The following is a 20,319-nucleotide window of genomic DNA, read 5'->3' as shown; positions in this document are numbered from 1 at the left end:
TCCATTTTGTTTCCAACTTTGTTTATTCTTACATACTTATAATAAAATGTTGTTTTTAGTCTGCTTTCTCCTGTTATTGTAAAATAATCACACTTTTATATTTCAATCAATTATCTTTGTTCATGTAAATATAAAATGTAAAATTATTATTTTGTTTTATTGGCACACCAAGTACTTACTTACATTTTTGAAAGCTTTAACTAACCCCTTGAGTTTCACAATTAAAATTAGGATCTAGATATAATACCTCAAGGTCGTTTTTGGTTGGCAAATTGAGGCCCGACCAACCCAGACTCCAAGGGCTTATTAGTACCCTAATACCATTAGGCCCCCCCCACATCTGGCGTCTTTCGAGCGTCGGCGTCTACAATTCTATGGCCGACGTCGACGCAACGTCGACGCAACTGCGCAGCGACGTCCTTTTCCATAGCGCTGGACCGACGCCGACAGACGCCGACGCTCGAAAGACGCCAGATGTGGGGGGGCCCTTAAAGATATAGTGCATAATTATTTTCCATCGGAAGCATTCGTATTTGTCATGCTACTTCAGTCAACCTTAGTTTTTTTTTACCGAGACTGACTGACATAGCAAGACACGCTCGTACGTTTCCGTGAAAATACGATGGAAAATAATTATGCACTACAACCTTAGAGCATTTACTACTGTTATTCCACGACTTTCACTTTTGCAGGCCGCACCAATTACCAAACATATGGTTAGATGATATATTGACCAAACTTAGGTTGAAAAATAAAAATCTCACAAATTGCTTGAGAAAAGTTTAATTAAATTATAAATTATCAACACCGTTATATTTAAAAACAACATAAACCGATAAATACAGGCATGTATGACTAGGCAAGTTGTCACAGTGACGAAGCACTATGTTGGTAACAAATCAAATCTATAATATTTGTCCGTGAGAACATTATCGTTTCTATTACAATTATGCATAATCTGGCATCAATTTATCACAAAATACTGATTTATATTTATTAAATAAAATGTTGACCGCCACAACTTAATTATAGTACACACGGAATTTAATTTCAGTAACATTTCGTACCTTGTCACTAGAGATGCAACGGTTAGTCGTTTGGCCGAATATTCGCCCAGAGGAACTATACATACATTTCGGTTTTTCAGGTGCGCATTCTGCAGGTTTGACCCGTTTCCTAGTAAACGTTCGCGCGGACTCATTTCTAGGTTCGAAATGAGTGCGCGTGCAGGTCAGTGGAATGATGAAATTGTTTTAAAATAATAAACAAGTGTAAACGATAATGAATGTGTCTGTTTCTTAAATCCAATTTGTTTACTCCGAATCAAGCAATGTTACTATCCGGTATCCGGCCGGATAGTAGGTCACTAATGATATTTCACAGGTAAAATAATGACCGGATAGGCCGGATACCCGATTGTAACCGGATATTCGGTGCATCTCTAATTGTCACTGACAAGGTACGAAATGATACTGAAAATAAATTCCTTTCCAGTGCCTATAAATTATCGCAATATACAGGGTTACTTTTTTACCGGTACAATAAATTTTACCACATCATTGGTATCAATAATAGATCACATTGCACAAATAAATTTTTTTTTTTTATTTCGCATCAATTAATTTATCCTTCACCAATTTAGTAACTTCTGGTTGCACTAATTACAAGGTGTCAACGGTATGAAATCGCGCGCGATGACGTAAACAAACAGTTGCCAGTTCGTGCGTTTGCTAATTGATGCGTAAGGCATCCAAATTTTCTAGTACTTTAGCGGATAAGTTCGGGCATTGGTATTTTTGATTTTTTGTTCCCAAATAGTAGTAACAAAGAATGCTGGTATTTTTTATTTTTGGCAACAATTACGTATGTTGATTTATTGTACTGGTAAAAAAGTAACCCTGTATAGTAAACTTTATTGAAATGAAGTAAGGTATAGACGGTCAAGCAAATCTTGTCAGTAGAAAAAGGCGCGAAATTCAAATTTTCTATGAGACGATATCCCTTCGCGCCTACATTTTTCAAATTTGCCGCCTTTTTCTACTGACAAGATCTGCTTGACCAAGTATACATTTTAAATAGTACGCGCGGTGGCGGTCAAAAGGTGGTAGGACAAACTAAATCCTACAAAATATCAATTTTCAATTGTCACGTTACAGGGCGATCAAAAATTTGTCATTATCATTATTTAAATCAGAATATTGAAAATATATTTACATATATATATTACACCGGTCAAATCTTACAATAAAAAATAATGCGTGATGTAGTTCTGTATTTTTTGTATATTGTTTATAGTCCTTAGAGGAATGTGAGACTATGTTTTGCAAGCAAAAAAAAGTTGTGCTCTCTGCGTAATTTGCGAAAAACTGCAAAAATTTCGGACTTTTTTCAGATTTTACAGTTTCATCATAAAACTATGGGTTTTTGGTCAAAACTTGCTATGTAATGTTGAAAGAATATTAAATTTGGAACAATTTAAGCCCACAAACAGCGCCGTATGTCAAACAGTTCTTGAGATATGGGGCTTTAAAAAAGGGTATTTTTTTCCTTGGAATGAAATTACAAGTTTTTCCTATATTTTAAGACAAATATCGGCACAACCGCTCATGCTATGATATATATTGCAATGAATAAAGTTATAGCAAATTTAATTACCTTTCATTTAAGTGCTAGAAAATGTCAGTAAGTCTTACAGTACTGAAGTTATCGTAAAAAAATGAAATTGCTATAATGGGGAAGGCAACTGATGTATTGTTTAAGGCATTGTCAAAATCCCTTCAAAAGGCAGTACCATTGTCGAGAACGCAATCTACGATTATCTTTTACCGGTTTTCCCCGATAGCAGTCGAGCGACGTCGGAGATCAACCATTTTTAAAATGCACTCACGCCACTCACCTCTTAAGCACTTCATTCATTCAGTAATGAAATCAAGACACAATCTGTAGCTTGGCTTGTTTCTGGGCCCCACTTTTTGGTTGTAGCCGTGGATTTCATGATGCCAATTCTGATTTTAAAATTTGTTATGGTTTTGAACTTGTTTTAATATGACCGACCTTGACAATAGTTCACGGTAATCGGCGTGGTGTTGGTGAAACACACTGAAATTACTGGAAGTCATGTCATTAGTATCTAGCTTGCGCTCGCTTATTGGTGCTCTTGAGTGTACTCTGAGTCGTGGTAATGGTAATACAAGATCACGATAAAATCCTAACCATAACAAATTGATACATCAGAATCAGTTACCATTACCCACTCTAGGTATACGTTTGTGTTATAATCCACGGGTCTTAACTGGCAATATCCTGTTACTACTAGTATTTACTAGATAGGTGTATAAACTGACAAACCAAATCGTTTATAGAAAAAGAACTGAACGAAACACGTAGGAAAGTATAGATAAGTGTGTGTTAACATGATGTGCCAAGCCGGGCGGATCGCATACATTTGTTTCATATCGGTAAGCTTACATACCGGTTTCTTTAGCCCTTGACTCGTATAAGCGATATTAATAATGAACTACAGCATCATGTTGAGTAACTGGCGTGATTGGCGTTGGGCGAGCTTTTATAAGATAATTAAAGAGAATATTAATTAAGTTAAGATTAAAAAACCCGTTTTGAACACCCTAAATCCGATAAATTTCCGAATATTTTTAGTTAAATGCCTATATCTACAATCCGAAAAAAGTTTCACTTGTATCGTGGTTTCATAAAACCACACAATTACTTGTTTTCTATTGATAAATTGACCCATTTACTTTCCAATTATTTTTATTTTTTACTATAAATACATTTATTTTATACACTAAATACTACTAGTGAAAGAGGTATTGCTAGTTACAACCCGTGGATTGACAACTCTCTGAGCAGTAGCACCACATTCATTTCAGACTTAACAACCATTGGAAATGAATTTGTAATTTATTGTGTAAATTCGGTAAACCATTGAAGAAGTTTTGATATACTGGTTTCATGACAAGACTGAGTCACATACATGCCCTATAACTAAACGTTTACCTAGAGTAGGTAATGGTAGCTGATTCTGATGAATCATTATGTTACGGTTAGGATATTATCGTGATCTTGTATTACCACGACTCAGAGTTCACTCAAGAGCACCAATAAGCGAGCGCGAGCTAGATACTAGTGACATGACTTTCAGTGTGTTTATCCAACACCACGCCAATTGCCGTGAACTATAATTATTACCGTCAAGGTCGGTCGTATGAAATAAGTTCAAAATCATAACAAATTGTTAAATCGGAATCGGCATCGTGGGATCTATGGCTACAAGCAAAAAATGGAGCCGAGAAACAAGCCAAACTACAGATTGTGTCTTGATTTCATTACTGAATTGAAGTGCTTAAGAGAGGGGTGAATTTTAAAAATGGTTGATCTCCGACGTCGCTCGACTGCTATCGGGGAAAACCGGTAAAAGATAATCGTATATTGCGTTCTCGACGATGGTACTGCCTTTTGAAGGGATTTTGACAATGCCTTAAACAATACATCAGTTGCCTTCCCCATTATAGCAATTTCATTTTTTTACGATAACTTCAGTACTGTAAGACTTACTGACTTTTTCTAGCACTTAAATGAAAGGTAATTAAATTTGCTATAACTTTATTCATTGCAATATATATCATAGCATGAGCGGTTGTGCCGATATTTGTCTTAAAATATAGGAAAAACTTGTAATTTCATTCCAAGGAAAAAAATACCCTTTTTTTAAAGTCCCATATTTCAAGAACTATTTCACATACGGCGCTGTTTATAGGCCTAAATTGTTCCAAATTTAATATACTTTCAACATTACATAGCAAGTTTTGAACAAAAACCCATAGTTTTACAATAAATCTGTAAATTCTGAAAAAAGTCTGAAATTTTTGCAGTTTTTCGCAAATTACACAGAGAGCACAGCTTTTTTTTGCTTGCAAAACATAGTCTCACATTCCTCCAAGGACTCCAAACATTATATAAAAAATACAGAACTACATCACGCATTGTTTTTTTAGGAGATTTTTTTGTAAGATTTGACTGGTCTATATGTAGTCCGAAAAGAAATTGTAGATAATTATCGAGGGCGCGCACTATAAGTTATTCACGTAAAGTTTGATGAGTCGCCCTGTTAGTTAAATATAAAACTTGTACATACTAATAATAACTAGGTAGGTACATCACAAATAATTCACAATACTTTGTCCATAAATATACCTAATACGGCAACTTTTATAATGACGTTTAAAGCTATTACTTAAAAAATATCACCAATATTTTCGTTACAAGCCTTAACTTTGGAGCGAATATTTCTCACTTTACATCAGAAAAAAAACAATAGTTACCTCTATACTCTACAAAAAGCATTTATAAAAATGCGCACTGGGTCATACACAAAAAAAAAATTGTCTCTTTTCCCGAAAATTAAGGTGGACCACACCGCTGCTTAAAAACGGTGACGGGACGGAATCGCAGTGAGGCACCGTCGTATCATAAAACCTCCCAATTATAGTCCAAAGCTATATACTTACTTTACTCTTTGCTCCCAACTATGGTCCATAATTATTATAATTAACGGTTTTTTTTTGGTTCAGGTGTGTTTTTACTGTATTTTTTGTACCTAGTTCTAAGGCAAGGTATGTTTATAAATGGAAGAGAAAACTCGGAATAAACCAAAAGGAGCATTGGTATTGATACTTAATTTTGGGAGGTTTTACAGTACCGTTTTTATCGCATGGTCACATTGGTCACCACACCACTGCTTATAGCATTAGATTTTTTTTTAGCATTTGGCATTAGAAAGAACTTCAAAGAAGGTAAGCGATCTTGACATGTCTTTTAATTGAAAAACGCTTTTTAAAAATCAATAACTATTACTTATGAAAGTAGAATATAAATGATCGTATTAGATTCATAATTGTTACATATTTGCCGTAAATTATTTTTAAAATGTGTTTTTTCAATTAAAAGACGCATCACGCATTGTTTACCTTATTTCTAATGCTAAAAAAACGAACTATAAAACACGCCAACGGTGCCGAGATCGCAGGGACGCGTCGTAAATGTCACGATTTTATCGCATGCCCTCCTAGTAAAATTTTAAAGTTCACGGCATGTCAAAGCGATTCCGCACCGTCAGCGTATTTTGAGCAGCGGTGTGGTCGCACTTATAGAGTCATTACTATTATGGGCCCATTTTGCCCCCAAAGTAGATTTTACTGGTATCAAAATTGTGAGCAGTTTTTTCAATGCTCTTACATTGAGGAATGAATTGTTTCATTAACTGAATTCTTGTACTTTTTTCCTATGAATAAATAAAACCCTAGCAATTACCGCCCACATATAATAGGTCTAATAATAAATGGTACTTACCGCCACTTGCACCATTCCACTAACCCCGGGTTAACTGGTTAAACCTGGACTTACCATAGTTACCAGTACAATATAATATTTTAAACTTTCGCGTTTTGAACACATATTAACTCACATTGTAGACAGGTCTAACGCGAATTTTATTCAATTACCTTGATTTACCGACGTTTCGACATAGGTTTCACTGGTCGTGGTGGCCGCTGACTGATGTCCCAGCTAGGTAATTGAATAAAATTCGCGTTAGATCCGTCTACAATGTGAGTTAATATGTACCAGTACAATGTTAACGGTTTAACCGCTTAACCCCGGGTTAGTGGGATGGTGCAAGTGGCCCTTAATGTTTATACCGCTACACTGCACTATATATGTAGCTCAGTTATGGCATCATACATTTGCATGCATTGTGGTTGTTTAATCTTTCGTCTATATTTTATAAGGAATTTGACCTAATTTTTCGGTTATTTAATCTTTCGAGAAAGGTATTTTCTAATCTATATGACACGATCGAGGTGTGAACCTACGATTTTAGGCCAATCAGACATATACGAAAGGTTTACATTACTATCACTTCATGTCTATTAGTTGACTTGTACTCAGGACAAGCAAACACGCTTAGGGTTCATCCACATATTACGTCACAGCAACAGGGGGAGATGAATAAGTGTGACAAGGGGGGAGGGGGTCTAAAAAATCGAAATTTTGTGGGATGTAACTAATGGACGACCCCTTACAACAGATAGTACAGTCAGCAGCAAAAGTTGCTAAGCGGGCCAGGTGTTCAAAATGATCTTGACGCGACGTTATTATTACGGAATCAGAGCGTGTCAAGGTAATTTTGAACACGTCGCCCGCATAGCAACTTCTGCTGCTGACTGTACATATGTATAACAGTTCTTCAACGAAGGAGGTAACCACTTACAAGGCGAACTGTAGTTTGCCACCGACCTATTGTCATTGGCCTTCGAGTCTATTACAGACTACACCAGCAGTGTGTAGGGAGACAACGTTTTTCGTGGCTGTGTAAGCCAATACGGGAGCGGCAAACACGACCACAAGCCTGGCAGGTGTAATGTGCCCGTGGCGAGCAGGTGTCGGGCTAATGACGCTTGGCTCGCTTACTTGCGAGTGCCTTAAACCAAGCGTCGTCGTGAATTTTACGCCCGTCATATACTAGTTTGCGCCACTTGACTCTGTCTTTGGCAAGTTACTCCCATTTGATTTATTTATTTATTTTATTTATTTATAGTTCAGTCATTATATCCAAAAAACCGATCCTAGCCATGAATAATTAAATGAAAATGGAAATTAAATTATTAAATTAAATTAAAAAAAAAGCGACAAATTCAAAATTTGATTCTCTACAAGTTTAGTCCTCTTCATTTATGCCGTAAAGTTGAAAATAAACGAGGTGATGAAAATGTTTTGAGTTTGTCGCTTTTTTCAAATTGAATTTCCAAAATATCGAAACTAGAAGAAAAATTGTGAGGACCAAACTTGTAGAGAATCAAATTTCCTAACATTTTTGTCCACACGGTTTTACTGTAAAATCAAAAATGGCCGAGTTATTCAAGAAAAACCGTTTTTCGAATATACGCAGGAGCCTGATTCAGTCTACTTTATGAATTTACTTTAGAATTACACTCCCAGTGACCCCCCCGATGGACCTACGAAAAAAATTCCAAGAACTAATTATTCACGGGTCAAAATCTATAATGACTGAACTATGAAGTCAATCTATAGTCTAGCTGCGAGTTTCTGGTCCAAGATGACGGGGTTGGTGGCGGTGAAGTCGACCTCGAACTCGGGCAGTACGGAGCTGACGAGGCGGCGGCATTCGGACAATACGGCTGGTGACACGGTGTAGGTTTGTTCCGTGGCACTGCAAGGAAAACGTTCAAGTCTTAGGATGGTATACCACCTGTCCAATTTCGTCTAAGTGGACTGGTCTGTTTAAGCTAACACGAGCTATTATACTTAGTAACTTAATTTTTATTAATTAATTACAGTGAGTCGCCTCATTCTGCTCTCGTATGTTTCTTTTCTCTTAATGAATGTATTAATTATACAGGATATTGACTCTTGGAGACCCTATACATCTCTAAGGATAACTTGATAAACTATATAATCTTATAGTTCTGACACCATTGAGACATTTACACCTCTAAATATTATAGATTTTTTTGTGTGTTTTTTTTATCTGTATTTTGTATGTAATTCGACATTAAGAGACCATATACATCTCTTAGTAATTGTAATACGTTAGATTGAATTGTTAGTTTTATTTTATAAAATTGTTGATGTTATTATTTTTGCTTTTATGTAAATTCAATGTTGACGTGTAAAAGTGTCTATTTGCTGAATAAATGTTGATGTTTGATGTTGATGTCTGACACTGGACGGTAAACTGACGCAATTACCCTACATTAATTTTAACCAATAATACTGTCGGTGTTAGCGTCGAGCTTGTTTTGTTTTGTGTCCTCGGCGTTAGTAGGACTGACCTCTTGTCCCGCACTAAGGCCCCGGCCAGCAGCAGGCCGCCGCAGCAGCAGGCGCCGGCGTCGAGGCTGAGGCAGTAGGGGTGCCGCCGCCCCGCCTCCGCCGCCGCCTGCACCAGTGTCAGCGCCTGCTTGTGTGTACAGCTCGTTTGCTGAAACATATTATCATTTTAATATTAATTATTTCTCTGATCAGATCAGGTAATCCTGAAGAAAGGCCAGGCCAAGAGCACCTTAGGGTGCTCTGGCCTGTGCACATCGGCTGCGTATGTGTAACGTGCACGTGCGCGTGCGGCGTTGTAGTATACAGATCCTTATGAAAGATGGCACACCGCTTGCGTGACGTGTGCGTGTGAGGCTCCAACATTTTAGTGCACGCACACGCCCACGCAAGCCGGTGTATGAGAAATGTTATGAAAGTGAAGGAAGCGAAAGAGGTATGTCAGGATCGAAGCAAGCGGAAATCCGTGGTATCTGCCTACCCCTCCGGGAAATAGGCGTGACTATATGTATGTATGTATTATTGTAGGAGCAAAGCGCAACCTTCATGTCAACTGGTTATAATATCTATAGGAAACTAAATACCTATGGAATTAAAACGAAATATGAAATGTCGACAAAATGTACCTATTTTGTATTTACCGTGTAAGTGATTTGGTTATATAATAATAATAATAAATCCGTTTATTTAAGACATCATAGGTCCAACACATCGCATTACAAATTACATAGGATTAAATTACAATTTCCATAGGATTAACAATAAAATAATAAACAATAAAAATTTTGAAATATTTGAACATTCCTGACATTTATAAAAATAAAATAACGAAATCACATTTAAAATATAAAATTGTTCAGTTAAAAATAATAAGTTACTTAAATTAGAATAAATTCATTAAAATATTGTAAAATCGTTGTCAAATAAATTAAAATATAAAAAGTCAAAATAATAAAAATAATAAAAATGTCAAGAATTTCAAATTAGGCACAGTCAGATGAATTCATAAATAACATGTTACTAATAAAATCCAAAATAAAATAAAAAATATAATACTACCTAATAATACTATATACATAACCTTACTTTACATTACTATTTACATGTATTGACATGCAGTGGTTCATGTAAGGGCAATCAAACCTGCTGGAGATCATGTCCAAGATGGTGTTGGGGCTAGCACGCACTCTGCAGAGCAAGGACGCGCACCGCCTGCGCAGAGTGGTGAAGAAGCACGCGGTGCGCGCCTCCGCGAACATGCCCGATGCACTGCAGTGGCGCGGCAACCCCAACATCACCCTGAACGCATCATTATATTGGACGCGTAGGGCGCTGAGAGATTTGCGTGTGTGATGAGCCCATAGAGTGCACGTATACAATGAGGTACAGTAAGCTCGGAAAAGAGTCACTTTGACCTCTCTCGTGCATCGCACAAATCTACGAGCTAGCATATTCGCCCTGACTGCCAGCGCCCTACGCTCCCTCTCGATGTCAGCGTCATCCATCAAATTGTCCGTGAGCAGGTGACCTAGGTATTTAAATTGCCTTACATGGCTAAGTTCGACCCCATTCAACCTAATTGGAGGCACATTTTCTGGTAAACGAGTTCCAGACCTGAAAACCATTACTTCACTCTTTTTAGAGTTATATATCAAACCGTGAGTAGATGCATAGTCTTCACATATCCGAAGCAGTCTCCTTAACCCGCAGACCGACGCGCTCAGCAGCGCCATGTCGTCCGCGTAGCTTAGGTTATTAACACACACGCCATCTATGTGGCAGCCGACATGTTGGCTGCTGAGCGCGACGATCAGCGCGTTCACATATACATTGAACAACTTCGGTGAAGTCAACCCACCCTGTCTGACCCCACACTGTAACCTGTAAGGCTCGGAGAGCTTATCGGCCCACCGAACATTATTTATTTGGTTATTATACCAATATTTAAAAATATTCATTACTCTAACAGGCACGTTAGACTCTCCAAGCTTTTTCCATAACAGATCATAACTTACTAAGTCAAAAGCCTTAGATAAGTCGAGGAATAAGGCGTAAACAGGTGTTTTCCGTGTGGTATAGTACCTAACGACATGCTTAAGGCTCAGTATGGCGGACTCAGTAGACAATCCGGGTTTGAACCCAAACTGATTGTCATGGACTGTCAGATATTTATCCAACTGAACATTAAGCAAGCCGTCAAGAACCTTAGCCAGAATAGTCGCTAAGGAAATAGGCCTATAGTTACTCTTATCCGATATATCCCCCACCTTACTCTTTACTATAGGCACTACAATAGTTCTCATTAATTCCATAGGCAAATATGAGTGGCGGAGACATAGCGAATAAAACATTGCAAGCACTCTGGGCAAATGCGGCCCGGCGTAACGAAGATGCTCAACACTGAGACCATCGTGACCGGGTGACTTTCCTCTAGACATCTGTTTGAGCACTTGTGCCACATCTTTAGCCGAAATTTCGAGAACTGGGTCATCAGATTTAATCTCAGTGTCAAGCATCGACGTGGACGGTCCGAGTGGTGACTTCACCGCAAAATGGTTTTTAAATAAAGTAGCTATTTCTACAGGGTCGGTCACACCATTCATGCTCACAGGCAAGCCAGGCGCAGGGTTTAATTTATTAGTCGTTTTCCAGAAACTCCGAAAGTCATTCCTTGAGTGATGTAATGCAAGTTTGTCCATTTTAATTTGATCTTGATGGTTTTGACACCACCTTAATCTTGACTTAAATATTCTACGAGTTGCGAATTAATTACCTATTCGCACATGTATCGTACAACGTTCTACAATACTTATGGCTGTGTAAACGTATTATGTGTGAAATAAACAACATTGAATAGAACTGAAATTCAATGCGGAGTAAGAGAAACATACTTTATTGTTAGCTATGCGATAAAGATCGGTGTGATGATTCGATTCAAATCGTTCGAAGATACAATATAAATATATGGCGTTACCTGTGCCATGACATCAGCACAGATGAGCAGTGTGGAGAGGGCAGGCCAAATAGCCCATTTGAGCAAATACGACAATTTTGCGTCCGAGCCTGGTGTGAAGGTAAGGTTGTCTTCTGTCGCTAGTACTCCATTTTGCAGGCAGTATTCTAGAGCTTGCGAGAATGTCTGGAATTAGAGCGAACTGGTTAAGTGACTGACGCAAGATGGACAGTTTATGGGTGTATTCCTATGTGTCCCGGCCCCATACGTGACCGACGCCTTACCTACGCCTATTCCTACCTGTGCCCGGCGAGGTCAAACGGGAATACACCAGTTTAGTGGTAATTAATCATTTCACTAAAAACTATAATTTTAAAGCGGACAAACGAATACTAAGGGTTCCCCCACATATGTTAACGCGGAATCGGCAATATCCGATAGGAAAAAGCTTCATGTCTGCGCAATAAGAGCGAAAAAGTCGTAGTTCGGCTCGGCTCGGTCGACGCGTCGGGAGCTTTTTCGCTCTTATTGCGCGGACATAAAGCTTTTTCATTTTCCGGCTTTTACCGAATGCGCGTCGATATCAGGGATGTTGCGGATATTCGCATCCGCATCCGCATTCGCGGAACATCCGCATTATTTTCAACATCCGCATCTGCATCCGCATCCGCATAAAATCGATGCGGAGCATCCGCATGATGCGGATGTCGACCAAGTCGGTAACAGGAACGTATTAAGCGGCGGCGCCGGCGGCGTAAGTGCTAGGTAATTTCGTCATTATGTGTAACGAAATCGTCTAGATCCCGAAAAGTCGGCCAAGTTACTGTTTATTAAATAAAACGCACCTATATTCTTGCTCAAATACTAAACGTTTCGTTTTTTTTAAAATAAAAAATGCTAAAAATGTAATATATTAGACCATACCAAATGTTGACATCCACATCCGCATCCGCGGATGTGAGGCTTTAAATATCCGCATCCGCATCCGCGGATGTCAAAAAATCTGCATCCGCAACATCCCTGGTCGATATATCTAGGGGGGACCCTTTGACGCCTAGTTAAGGTAGTCCATAGTATTGTAGCTTGAAAATTGACACCATTTGTTTGTAATAACTAAATTCAACTTACCGCGCCTTCAGTCTTCTCGAGGTGGAAGAATTCGTGTCTAAGCATCGTTCTGATGCGGTTGTAGTCTGCCACCAACTGCTCTGTAAAATAACAAGACATTTTAACCCTTATAACTTATATGATATCACAGAATAAAGAATAATACTACCGTACAGAAAGGAAACTCCCTACAAAACCGAAGAATTTACTTCTCACAATTCCCTTGCAATCAGCTGTTCTACCGGTTTCATTGTTGTTTTTCACAGATTGTATTGTTTTTTTAGGCTCACGTGAGCCCCTTATAGAGGCAAAGGTTATCACTGTCAAATTACCTCTACTTGTTGGTCCCCTAGCAACTATGACGCACAGTACGGCGGGTGGCACGAGGTAGTGCAGGACGGGGTTCACGTACAGTTGGAGCTGGATTATGGGCACGGCGTTCACCATCGTCCTCGCTTTTACTATGCGGCCTGAATGGAAACAAAGGTTATCACTGTGAAATTACCTCTACTAGTCGGTCCCCTAGCAACTATGACGCACAGTACGGCGGGTGGCACGAGGTAGTGCAGGACGGGGTTCACGTACAGTTGGAGCTGGATTATGGGCACGGCGTTCACCATCGTCCTCGCTTTTACTATGCGGCCTGAATGGAAACAAAGGTTATCACTGTGAAATTACCTCTACTAGTCGGTCCCCTAGCAACTATGACGCACAGTACGGCGGGCGGCACGAGGTAGTGTAGGACGGGGTTCACGTACAGTTGGAGCTGGATTATGGGCACGGCGTTCACCATCGTCTCCGCTTTTACTATGTGGCCTGAATGGAAACAAAGGTTATCACTGTGAAATTACCTCTACTAGTCGGTCCCCTAGCAACTATGACGCACAGTACGGCGGGCGGCACGAGGTAGTGCAGGACGGGGTTCACGTACAGTTGGAGCTGGATTATGGGCACGGCGTTCACCATCGTCTCCGCTTTTACTATGTGGCCTGAATGGAAACAAAGGTTATCACTGTGAAATTACCTCTACTAGTCGGTCCCCTAGCAACTATGACGCACAGTACGGCAGGCGGCACGAGGTAGTGTAGGACAGGGTTCACGTACAGTTGGAGCTGGATTATGGGCACGGCGTTCACCATCGTCTCCGCTTTTATTATGTGGCCTGCATGGAAAATTATAATTAAATATAAGCTTTACGAGGAAATGTAGGGAAAACTAATCTAAGCCGTTTCCGAGATCCTTGTTCGATAATGTTTTTTTTTTTACATGACGCACGAAGATTTATGCAAATATTTTTATATGCGTATATAGTTTAGTTTTATTTATGTTGTTTTGCACTAACACTAAATTTAAGTATGTACAAAACTTGTTACTAACATAATATGGGACTAGTCCTGAAATAAATATTATTCATTCATTCATTCATAGTGGGTATTAGTGGCTACTCATGCATATTTTTTTTGTAGGTGTACCTCCGCGAATAGTATAAAAAATAATGAGAAGAAAAATAAAATGTTTTTTTTTTATAATGAAGTATAAGGACATGATGCATGTTAAACATATTCATTTTGTAGTCTATTTTATTGTTGTCAAATATAATTTTGTTTGGTTAATCTAACTTGAACGGTTTACAAAATATGACACTTTCAATGATACACTGATGATTTTACATTATCCTGAATAACTCGAAAACAAAAGAAGATCGAGGACTGATATTAAGCATAGGGAGTTCTTAGGACCTGCCAGTACACCACCTGAAAGAATGACCAAATCCGTCGTTGGGGGCACTTCTTGTTCGCTTAGCCTGCTAGACCCTTTAAAGTAATACTCCGATATCGCCATACGTATAAATGTGAAATAGAGCCGGTTAACAATACGTACTTTATTCATTTTGATATCTAAAGAATCTCCTTTTTTTTGAAGTCGGTTAAAAATGCACCTAATCTCAACTATTTTAAAACCCAAATCAATCAGCCCAATGAAATCAAAATATCCAAAAAACAACCCACCTTTCATTTTCTTCTGCACATCCGCCGATACCTCCATAATTTCACTAGACACCAGCCTGAGTCTACTATGCTGGTCCACTCTCATCATGCTTCTATGAACCACCAGTACTCTTTCCACGCTACTCTTAACATCATTCTCAAATACCGACGCGCCTAGTTGCCTTAGCACTCCTACCATCCATTCAACTTCTATTAAAACTTGTGAGATACTTAATACCTCGCTTTTCATTAAGCTCTGCATTAGTACTAAAGCTAGTAAGTTCGATATAGTCACTACAGTATTTTTCTGCTGTAATGTTATCACATAATTGGCCAAGTCTTGGACATTTTCGAATTGTGCGGGAGTTAGTTGCTGTAAGTCTACAGGTTTGAGGCGCTCGGTGCTTTCTGTGGGGGCGTTGAGGAACTCTCGGACGGAGAGGGGGGCGCCAAGGTTGATGTAGATGTTGCCGAAGTGGTCGTTCAGGCGGTGGAGGGACTTCAGAAGACCCTGGAAGATGGCATAAATGCTATAAGTATTTTTTACAGCACATATACGAAAAAAGATTCCGACAAATTGTAAGCCTCCTCTTTAGGGTTCCATAGCCATAGGGTAGATAAAGATAAAAAATAGTTTATTCAAGTAGGCATATTACAATGCACTTATGAACGTCAAATAAAGCTACACCGGCTCAAACGGCACCGATAAAAACAGGACCCTATTAATAAGACTCCACTGTCCGTCTGTCTGTCTGTCTGTCCGTCCGTCTGTCGGTCACCAGGCTGTATCTCATGAACCGTGATAGCTAGACAGTTGAAATTTTCACAAATGGTGTATTTCTGTTGCCGCTATAACAATACTAAAAAGTACGGAACCCTCGGTGGGCGAGTCTGACTCACACTTGTTCAGTTTTTTAAAAACCATATGACTGCCATTCCGTCGTATCGATACATTATATTCATTTGAATTATATCTTTGTTCGAACGTCGAACGATCAAGTCACGGGTGTTTTATTTGCGTTATTTTAAGATCATAATGGTAAAATTATAGTAAGTAGGTATATTAAATGTGGTTGACATTTCACCTTTTACTTTATTTAGAAGACAAAGCAGGTTGTTACGTAGAGTACGAATATCCATTGATTCACGCGCTGTGTACGTTAAAAAGGTCAAAGTATCAACTATTCAAAACGAGGATTGTCGTGTATAGCTAGTTTATAATCATTCATGTTTAGTTTTAAGCGTTCCATATGTTACTAATCTATTTTGTGTGTTTATTTTTTATAATTACTTATTGTACAACTTGGCTATTTTTTACGTTTTATTATGTCACGTGTTAGATAATAAGTCTTTATTGTTCCCCAATTAAATATATCCTCTTTTTCCCTAATTTTGTAACATGATTATATTTACTGTACTGTGATTGGCTCAATAAAGAAAATACTTACTCTGCACGTAACACCCACGCCTTGAGTAGGCGTGGCCTAGAGTACCTACGGTGGGGGTGCGCTGAGCGCGCCTATATATACGCGCCCACCCTGGGAGCTCACTCACTCATCTACAAGCATCAACAGAGGCACCAGCCTCCCAACACTCTCCAAAGTTTTCTTTAAACCTACAAATGTGTTTTCATTGAACACCCTACATATTCCCGGTAATGGTGCGGTAACCGGAGGTAACAGCAGCCAGCGAGCCAGCCAGCGTGTTCCAGCCTGCGTGAACGTGTCCTGACTTCGGAATCTGCGAGCCCCACAGTAACTACGCTCGACATTATGGTCCTTCGTTGCCGAATGAAGAAAGAAACACGTACGCGCTGAATTTTAAGTAGAGCTTTACTTGATTCAGAGGAAAAAAGAAAAACGAACGCGCTGAGCCTCCGAAGTTCGCTTCGGCTCAGACCTTACCTACCTACCTTTCCATAACCCACCATTACCGGCTTGCCGGCGGACCGTGCAGTGTTGTAGGTTTTCCTCCACTCACGCGTCCTGGCAACTTTAGTTGCATGTGTCACATGGTGATACCATCACGCTGCTTTCGAACGCTCTAGGCACTGCACTTAGCCATTGCGGGAGATTCAGTGCACCGAGGGATCCACGCTTAGGGGCACTGGCGTTGCATTCTGTAGCGTCAGAGCATAGGCGTTAGGCAGGTAAATTTGTATATAGTTAGGGACCCCCCGCGTGTGTCAAGTGTTGTGTTTTGTGCGTAAAAATCAAGAAAGAAGAAGATGTCACAAAGCGGAAGATCACTTCGCTCACGCAGACGGGACCAGCCTGTCCCCACGCCCACGCCCTCGTCCGGCAAAACTACGTCCGGCGAGACCCATACGTGGAGCAAAGGCACCAGCGACAACCGAAAAACTAGTGGTGAGAGAGATAATGAGTCGGTACACTCAGAAGAGCGTCATGATGAAACAGTGGTAGTTCGCAGTAGGTCGAATACTTTAGTGCCGCCCGTTGTTGCGCCGCCGCCGCGAGCGCCGTCTGTTCGCGAATCAGTTAGGTCTGTCCGCGAATCGGCAAATAGGGACCGCGATAGTGAATTAACCGTGCTTTTAGCCGAGCTCGAAGTTCGTAAAGCCGCTCTACTCGTAGCCAAGGCAGAGTCCGATACCGCCAAAACGAAGCTGCAGATTGCCCAAGCTAAGGCGCAGTCTGACGGCGGCAGTATCGCGACCGAGGCCGAGGTACGAACTAGAAGTTGGGTAGAACAAGCGAGGCTACAGCGCGAAATCGCGAGTGAAAACGTAAAAATCCCGCCGCCGAAAGAGACCGCGCCGCGCGCCGCGACCGATAGGGTTAGCAAGCCGCCACCGCGATTTTTAGAGGTGCCGCAAGGTACCTACGCGCCAATGTATCACAAGCCGCCAGAGTTACCCACATTCGGTGGCGATATAACCGAATGGATATCGTTTAGGGCGGAGTTCGAGGACACGTCGCCTATGTTTAGTGCCGTTAACAATGTCAGTAGAATTAGGCGCGCACTTAAAGGCGAGGCCCGGACGGCCGTTAAATCGATCATGTACACAGTTCAGGATCCATACGAAATTATGGAAGCGCTAGAACGGCAATTCGGCGACCCCGAAGAAATTGTACTTACGGAACTGCATAATATCAAACGCATGCCGCGTTTGTCCGAAGACAATGCTAATATCTCTTCTTTCGCCGCGCATATCGCGAACGCCGTCGCCACTATAAAATCGTTGCGTCAGGAAAAATATTTGCACGCGCCCGAACTAGTGAACAAAATAGTGGACAAATTAAATTTGATAGTGCGTTACGAATGGGCCAAATATAGGCAGACTAATTCGGAAACTCCCGGCCTAGCCGCTTTATCTGAGTTTCTCAACGACATTAGTACTGCAGCCAAACGCGTAAACCGCAGACCGGCTACTAGATCGCGAGCTGTAGTGAACACGGTATCTTTTGAGCACGAACCTAGGCGGTCGAGCAAAGCTCCCTCTAGGTCCCGCGCCCCCGCGTTCTCCCGCGACTGTAGTACGGACTCGGAGTCAGATTTCCACGAAAATTACCCACGCGAAACGGAGAGTAGATCGCGTAGTAAACATACTGTCGCACAAGTCAAGTCACGCGAAGATAATAACAATAAAAAAAAACCCGCGTCAACCGGAGCTAGACCCAAACAGCAGGTATCGTCCGTCCCTGTCTCTCGCACTACGTGCGCCATTTGTAAGAGCGGGAACGAGCACAAGGTTAGTGCGTGCTCAAAGTTTTTAGCCGCGACGATATCTGAGCGTTGGGACTTAGTGAAGGGTGCTAGATTGTGCTATAGATGTTTAGACGTGAATCACCGTAGGCCGTTTAAGTGTAAATACGTCGCGTGCGGTGTAAACCAGTGCGAAGCCGGACACAGTAAGCTGTTACACGGACTGAACGCGGCCGCGCCCGCGAACGGTAACAGTACGCCGGCCGTATCTGTAAACAATATTAGACTCCCGCAAACGTATCTCAAAGTCATGCCTGTGGAGGTGTCGGGACCTTTAGGTACCGTACAAACCCTCGCGCTATTAGACGAAGGCGCGGCAATGACTTTAATGCTGCACGAGACAGCCGATAAAATCGCGCCTCGCGTACGCGGAGAGACGTTAGAAATTGAAGGAATAGGCGGCGTAGTTAGAGACCCAGACTCGTACGCGCTACAGGTCGCGATTAGGGGTTTTTGTAGCCGACATTTGGAGTTAATGGAGGTGCTCACGATAGGCGATATAGGTATAGGTTCGCAAGGCGTACCACGTGACTTAGTAGACAAGTGCGAACATTTGTCGAAAATCGCGGACGAGTTAAGTTACCCTACGGCCGTACCTACTATCGTGATAGGTCAAGATAACTGGCACCTCATCATTTCTCGGCAAGTCATAGACGGCCCGCCTAACCTTCCCGTCGCGAGTCTAACCAGATTAGGATGGGTTCTACACGGCCCAGACCGAACGCGTCGCGCCGCGGTAAATTTTGTGGGGCATGCACGGCCTAAAACCGCGGACGACGAAGCTTTAGAGCTCATGAAACGGCATTTCGACATAGAATCGTTAGGCGTTTCACAAAAGTTGCCTCGGGCCGATCCCGACCAACGAGCGCTAGACTTATTAAAAGCCACGTGCGATAAGATACCGGGGGAGAACCGGTATCGAGCGGGCTTATTATGGCGAACCGACGACGAAAAACTCCCCGATAACCGAGCGCAAGCATTAAAGCGGCTACTCAGTCTAGAACGTAAACTAGACCGCGACGAAAAGTTGAAAGCCGAATATGCGAAACATATGAATAATTTGCTCGATAAAGGTTACGCGGAGAAGATGGATTCGCCCCCGCCTCCCGATGCGCCTCGGACGTGGTACCTAGCGCATTTCCCCACATTTCACCCGCAACGTGGTAAAATGAGGCTAGTTTGGGACGCGGCTGCCACAGCATACGGTCGCTCACTGAACAGCGCGCTGCTGGCCGGCCCCGACCTGTTAGAATCACTTTTTGGCGTATTAGTGCGCTTCCGCGAAGGCAAAATCGCGGTAATAGCCGACGTCAAAGAGATGTTTTTGCAAATCGAAATTTTAGAGCGCGATCGCGATGCGTTACGTTTCGTTTGGAGGGGGGAAGACCGTACTTCTCCACCGCAAGAGTACAGAATGAAGCGGCTTATATTTGGATCGGCAGCGTCGCCGACAACCGCTTTATATGTCAAAAACGAAAACGCTAAAACGCATAGTGCTGAATTTCCGATCGCAGCTGAAAAAACAATTAAAAATACGTACATGGACGACATGTTAATCGCCCTCGACACGTCCGAGGAGGACGCCAGACGCGTAGTAAACGACATTTACGAGCTAAACATGCGCGCGTCATTCGAACTCCGCGGGTTCGCGTCGAACCATCCTGCGGTAATTGCTGA

The 20,319-nt window shown here is 41.3% G+C and overlaps 1 protein-coding gene across 1 annotated transcript in view; it reads right to left on the bottom strand.

The window, feature by feature from the left end:
* Window positions 1-769: 769 nt before the first annotated feature.
* The window catches only part of LOC134673213 (dihydroxyacetone phosphate acyltransferase), a 36,196-nt gene continuing 16,646 nt past the window's right edge, over window positions 770-20,319 (bottom strand). Inside the window, exons 6-11 of the mRNA XM_063531162.1 lie at window positions 14,938-15,427; window positions 13,953-14,090; window positions 12,950-13,029; window positions 11,843-12,007; window positions 8,871-9,019; window positions 770-8,248 (exon numbers count right to left, since the gene is read on the bottom strand). Of these exons, the coding sequence (XP_063387232.1) occupies window positions 8,104-8,248; window positions 8,871-9,019; window positions 11,843-12,007; window positions 12,950-13,029; window positions 13,953-14,090; window positions 14,938-15,427 (1,167 nt within the window). The 3' untranslated portion in view covers window positions 770-8,103. The remainder of the gene's footprint in view (window positions 8,249-8,870; window positions 9,020-11,842; window positions 12,008-12,949; window positions 13,030-13,952; window positions 14,091-14,937; window positions 15,428-20,319) is intronic.

The sequence above is a fragment of the Cydia fagiglandana genome, chromosome 18, assembly GCF_963556715.1.
Source record: "Cydia fagiglandana chromosome 18, ilCydFagi1.1, whole genome shotgun sequence".
NCBI classification, from domain to species: domain Eukaryota; kingdom Metazoa; phylum Arthropoda; class Insecta; order Lepidoptera; family Tortricidae; genus Cydia; species Cydia fagiglandana.
Note: the sequence above shows the minus strand (reverse complement) of the source record. Positions and strands in the feature narration are given on the sequence as shown.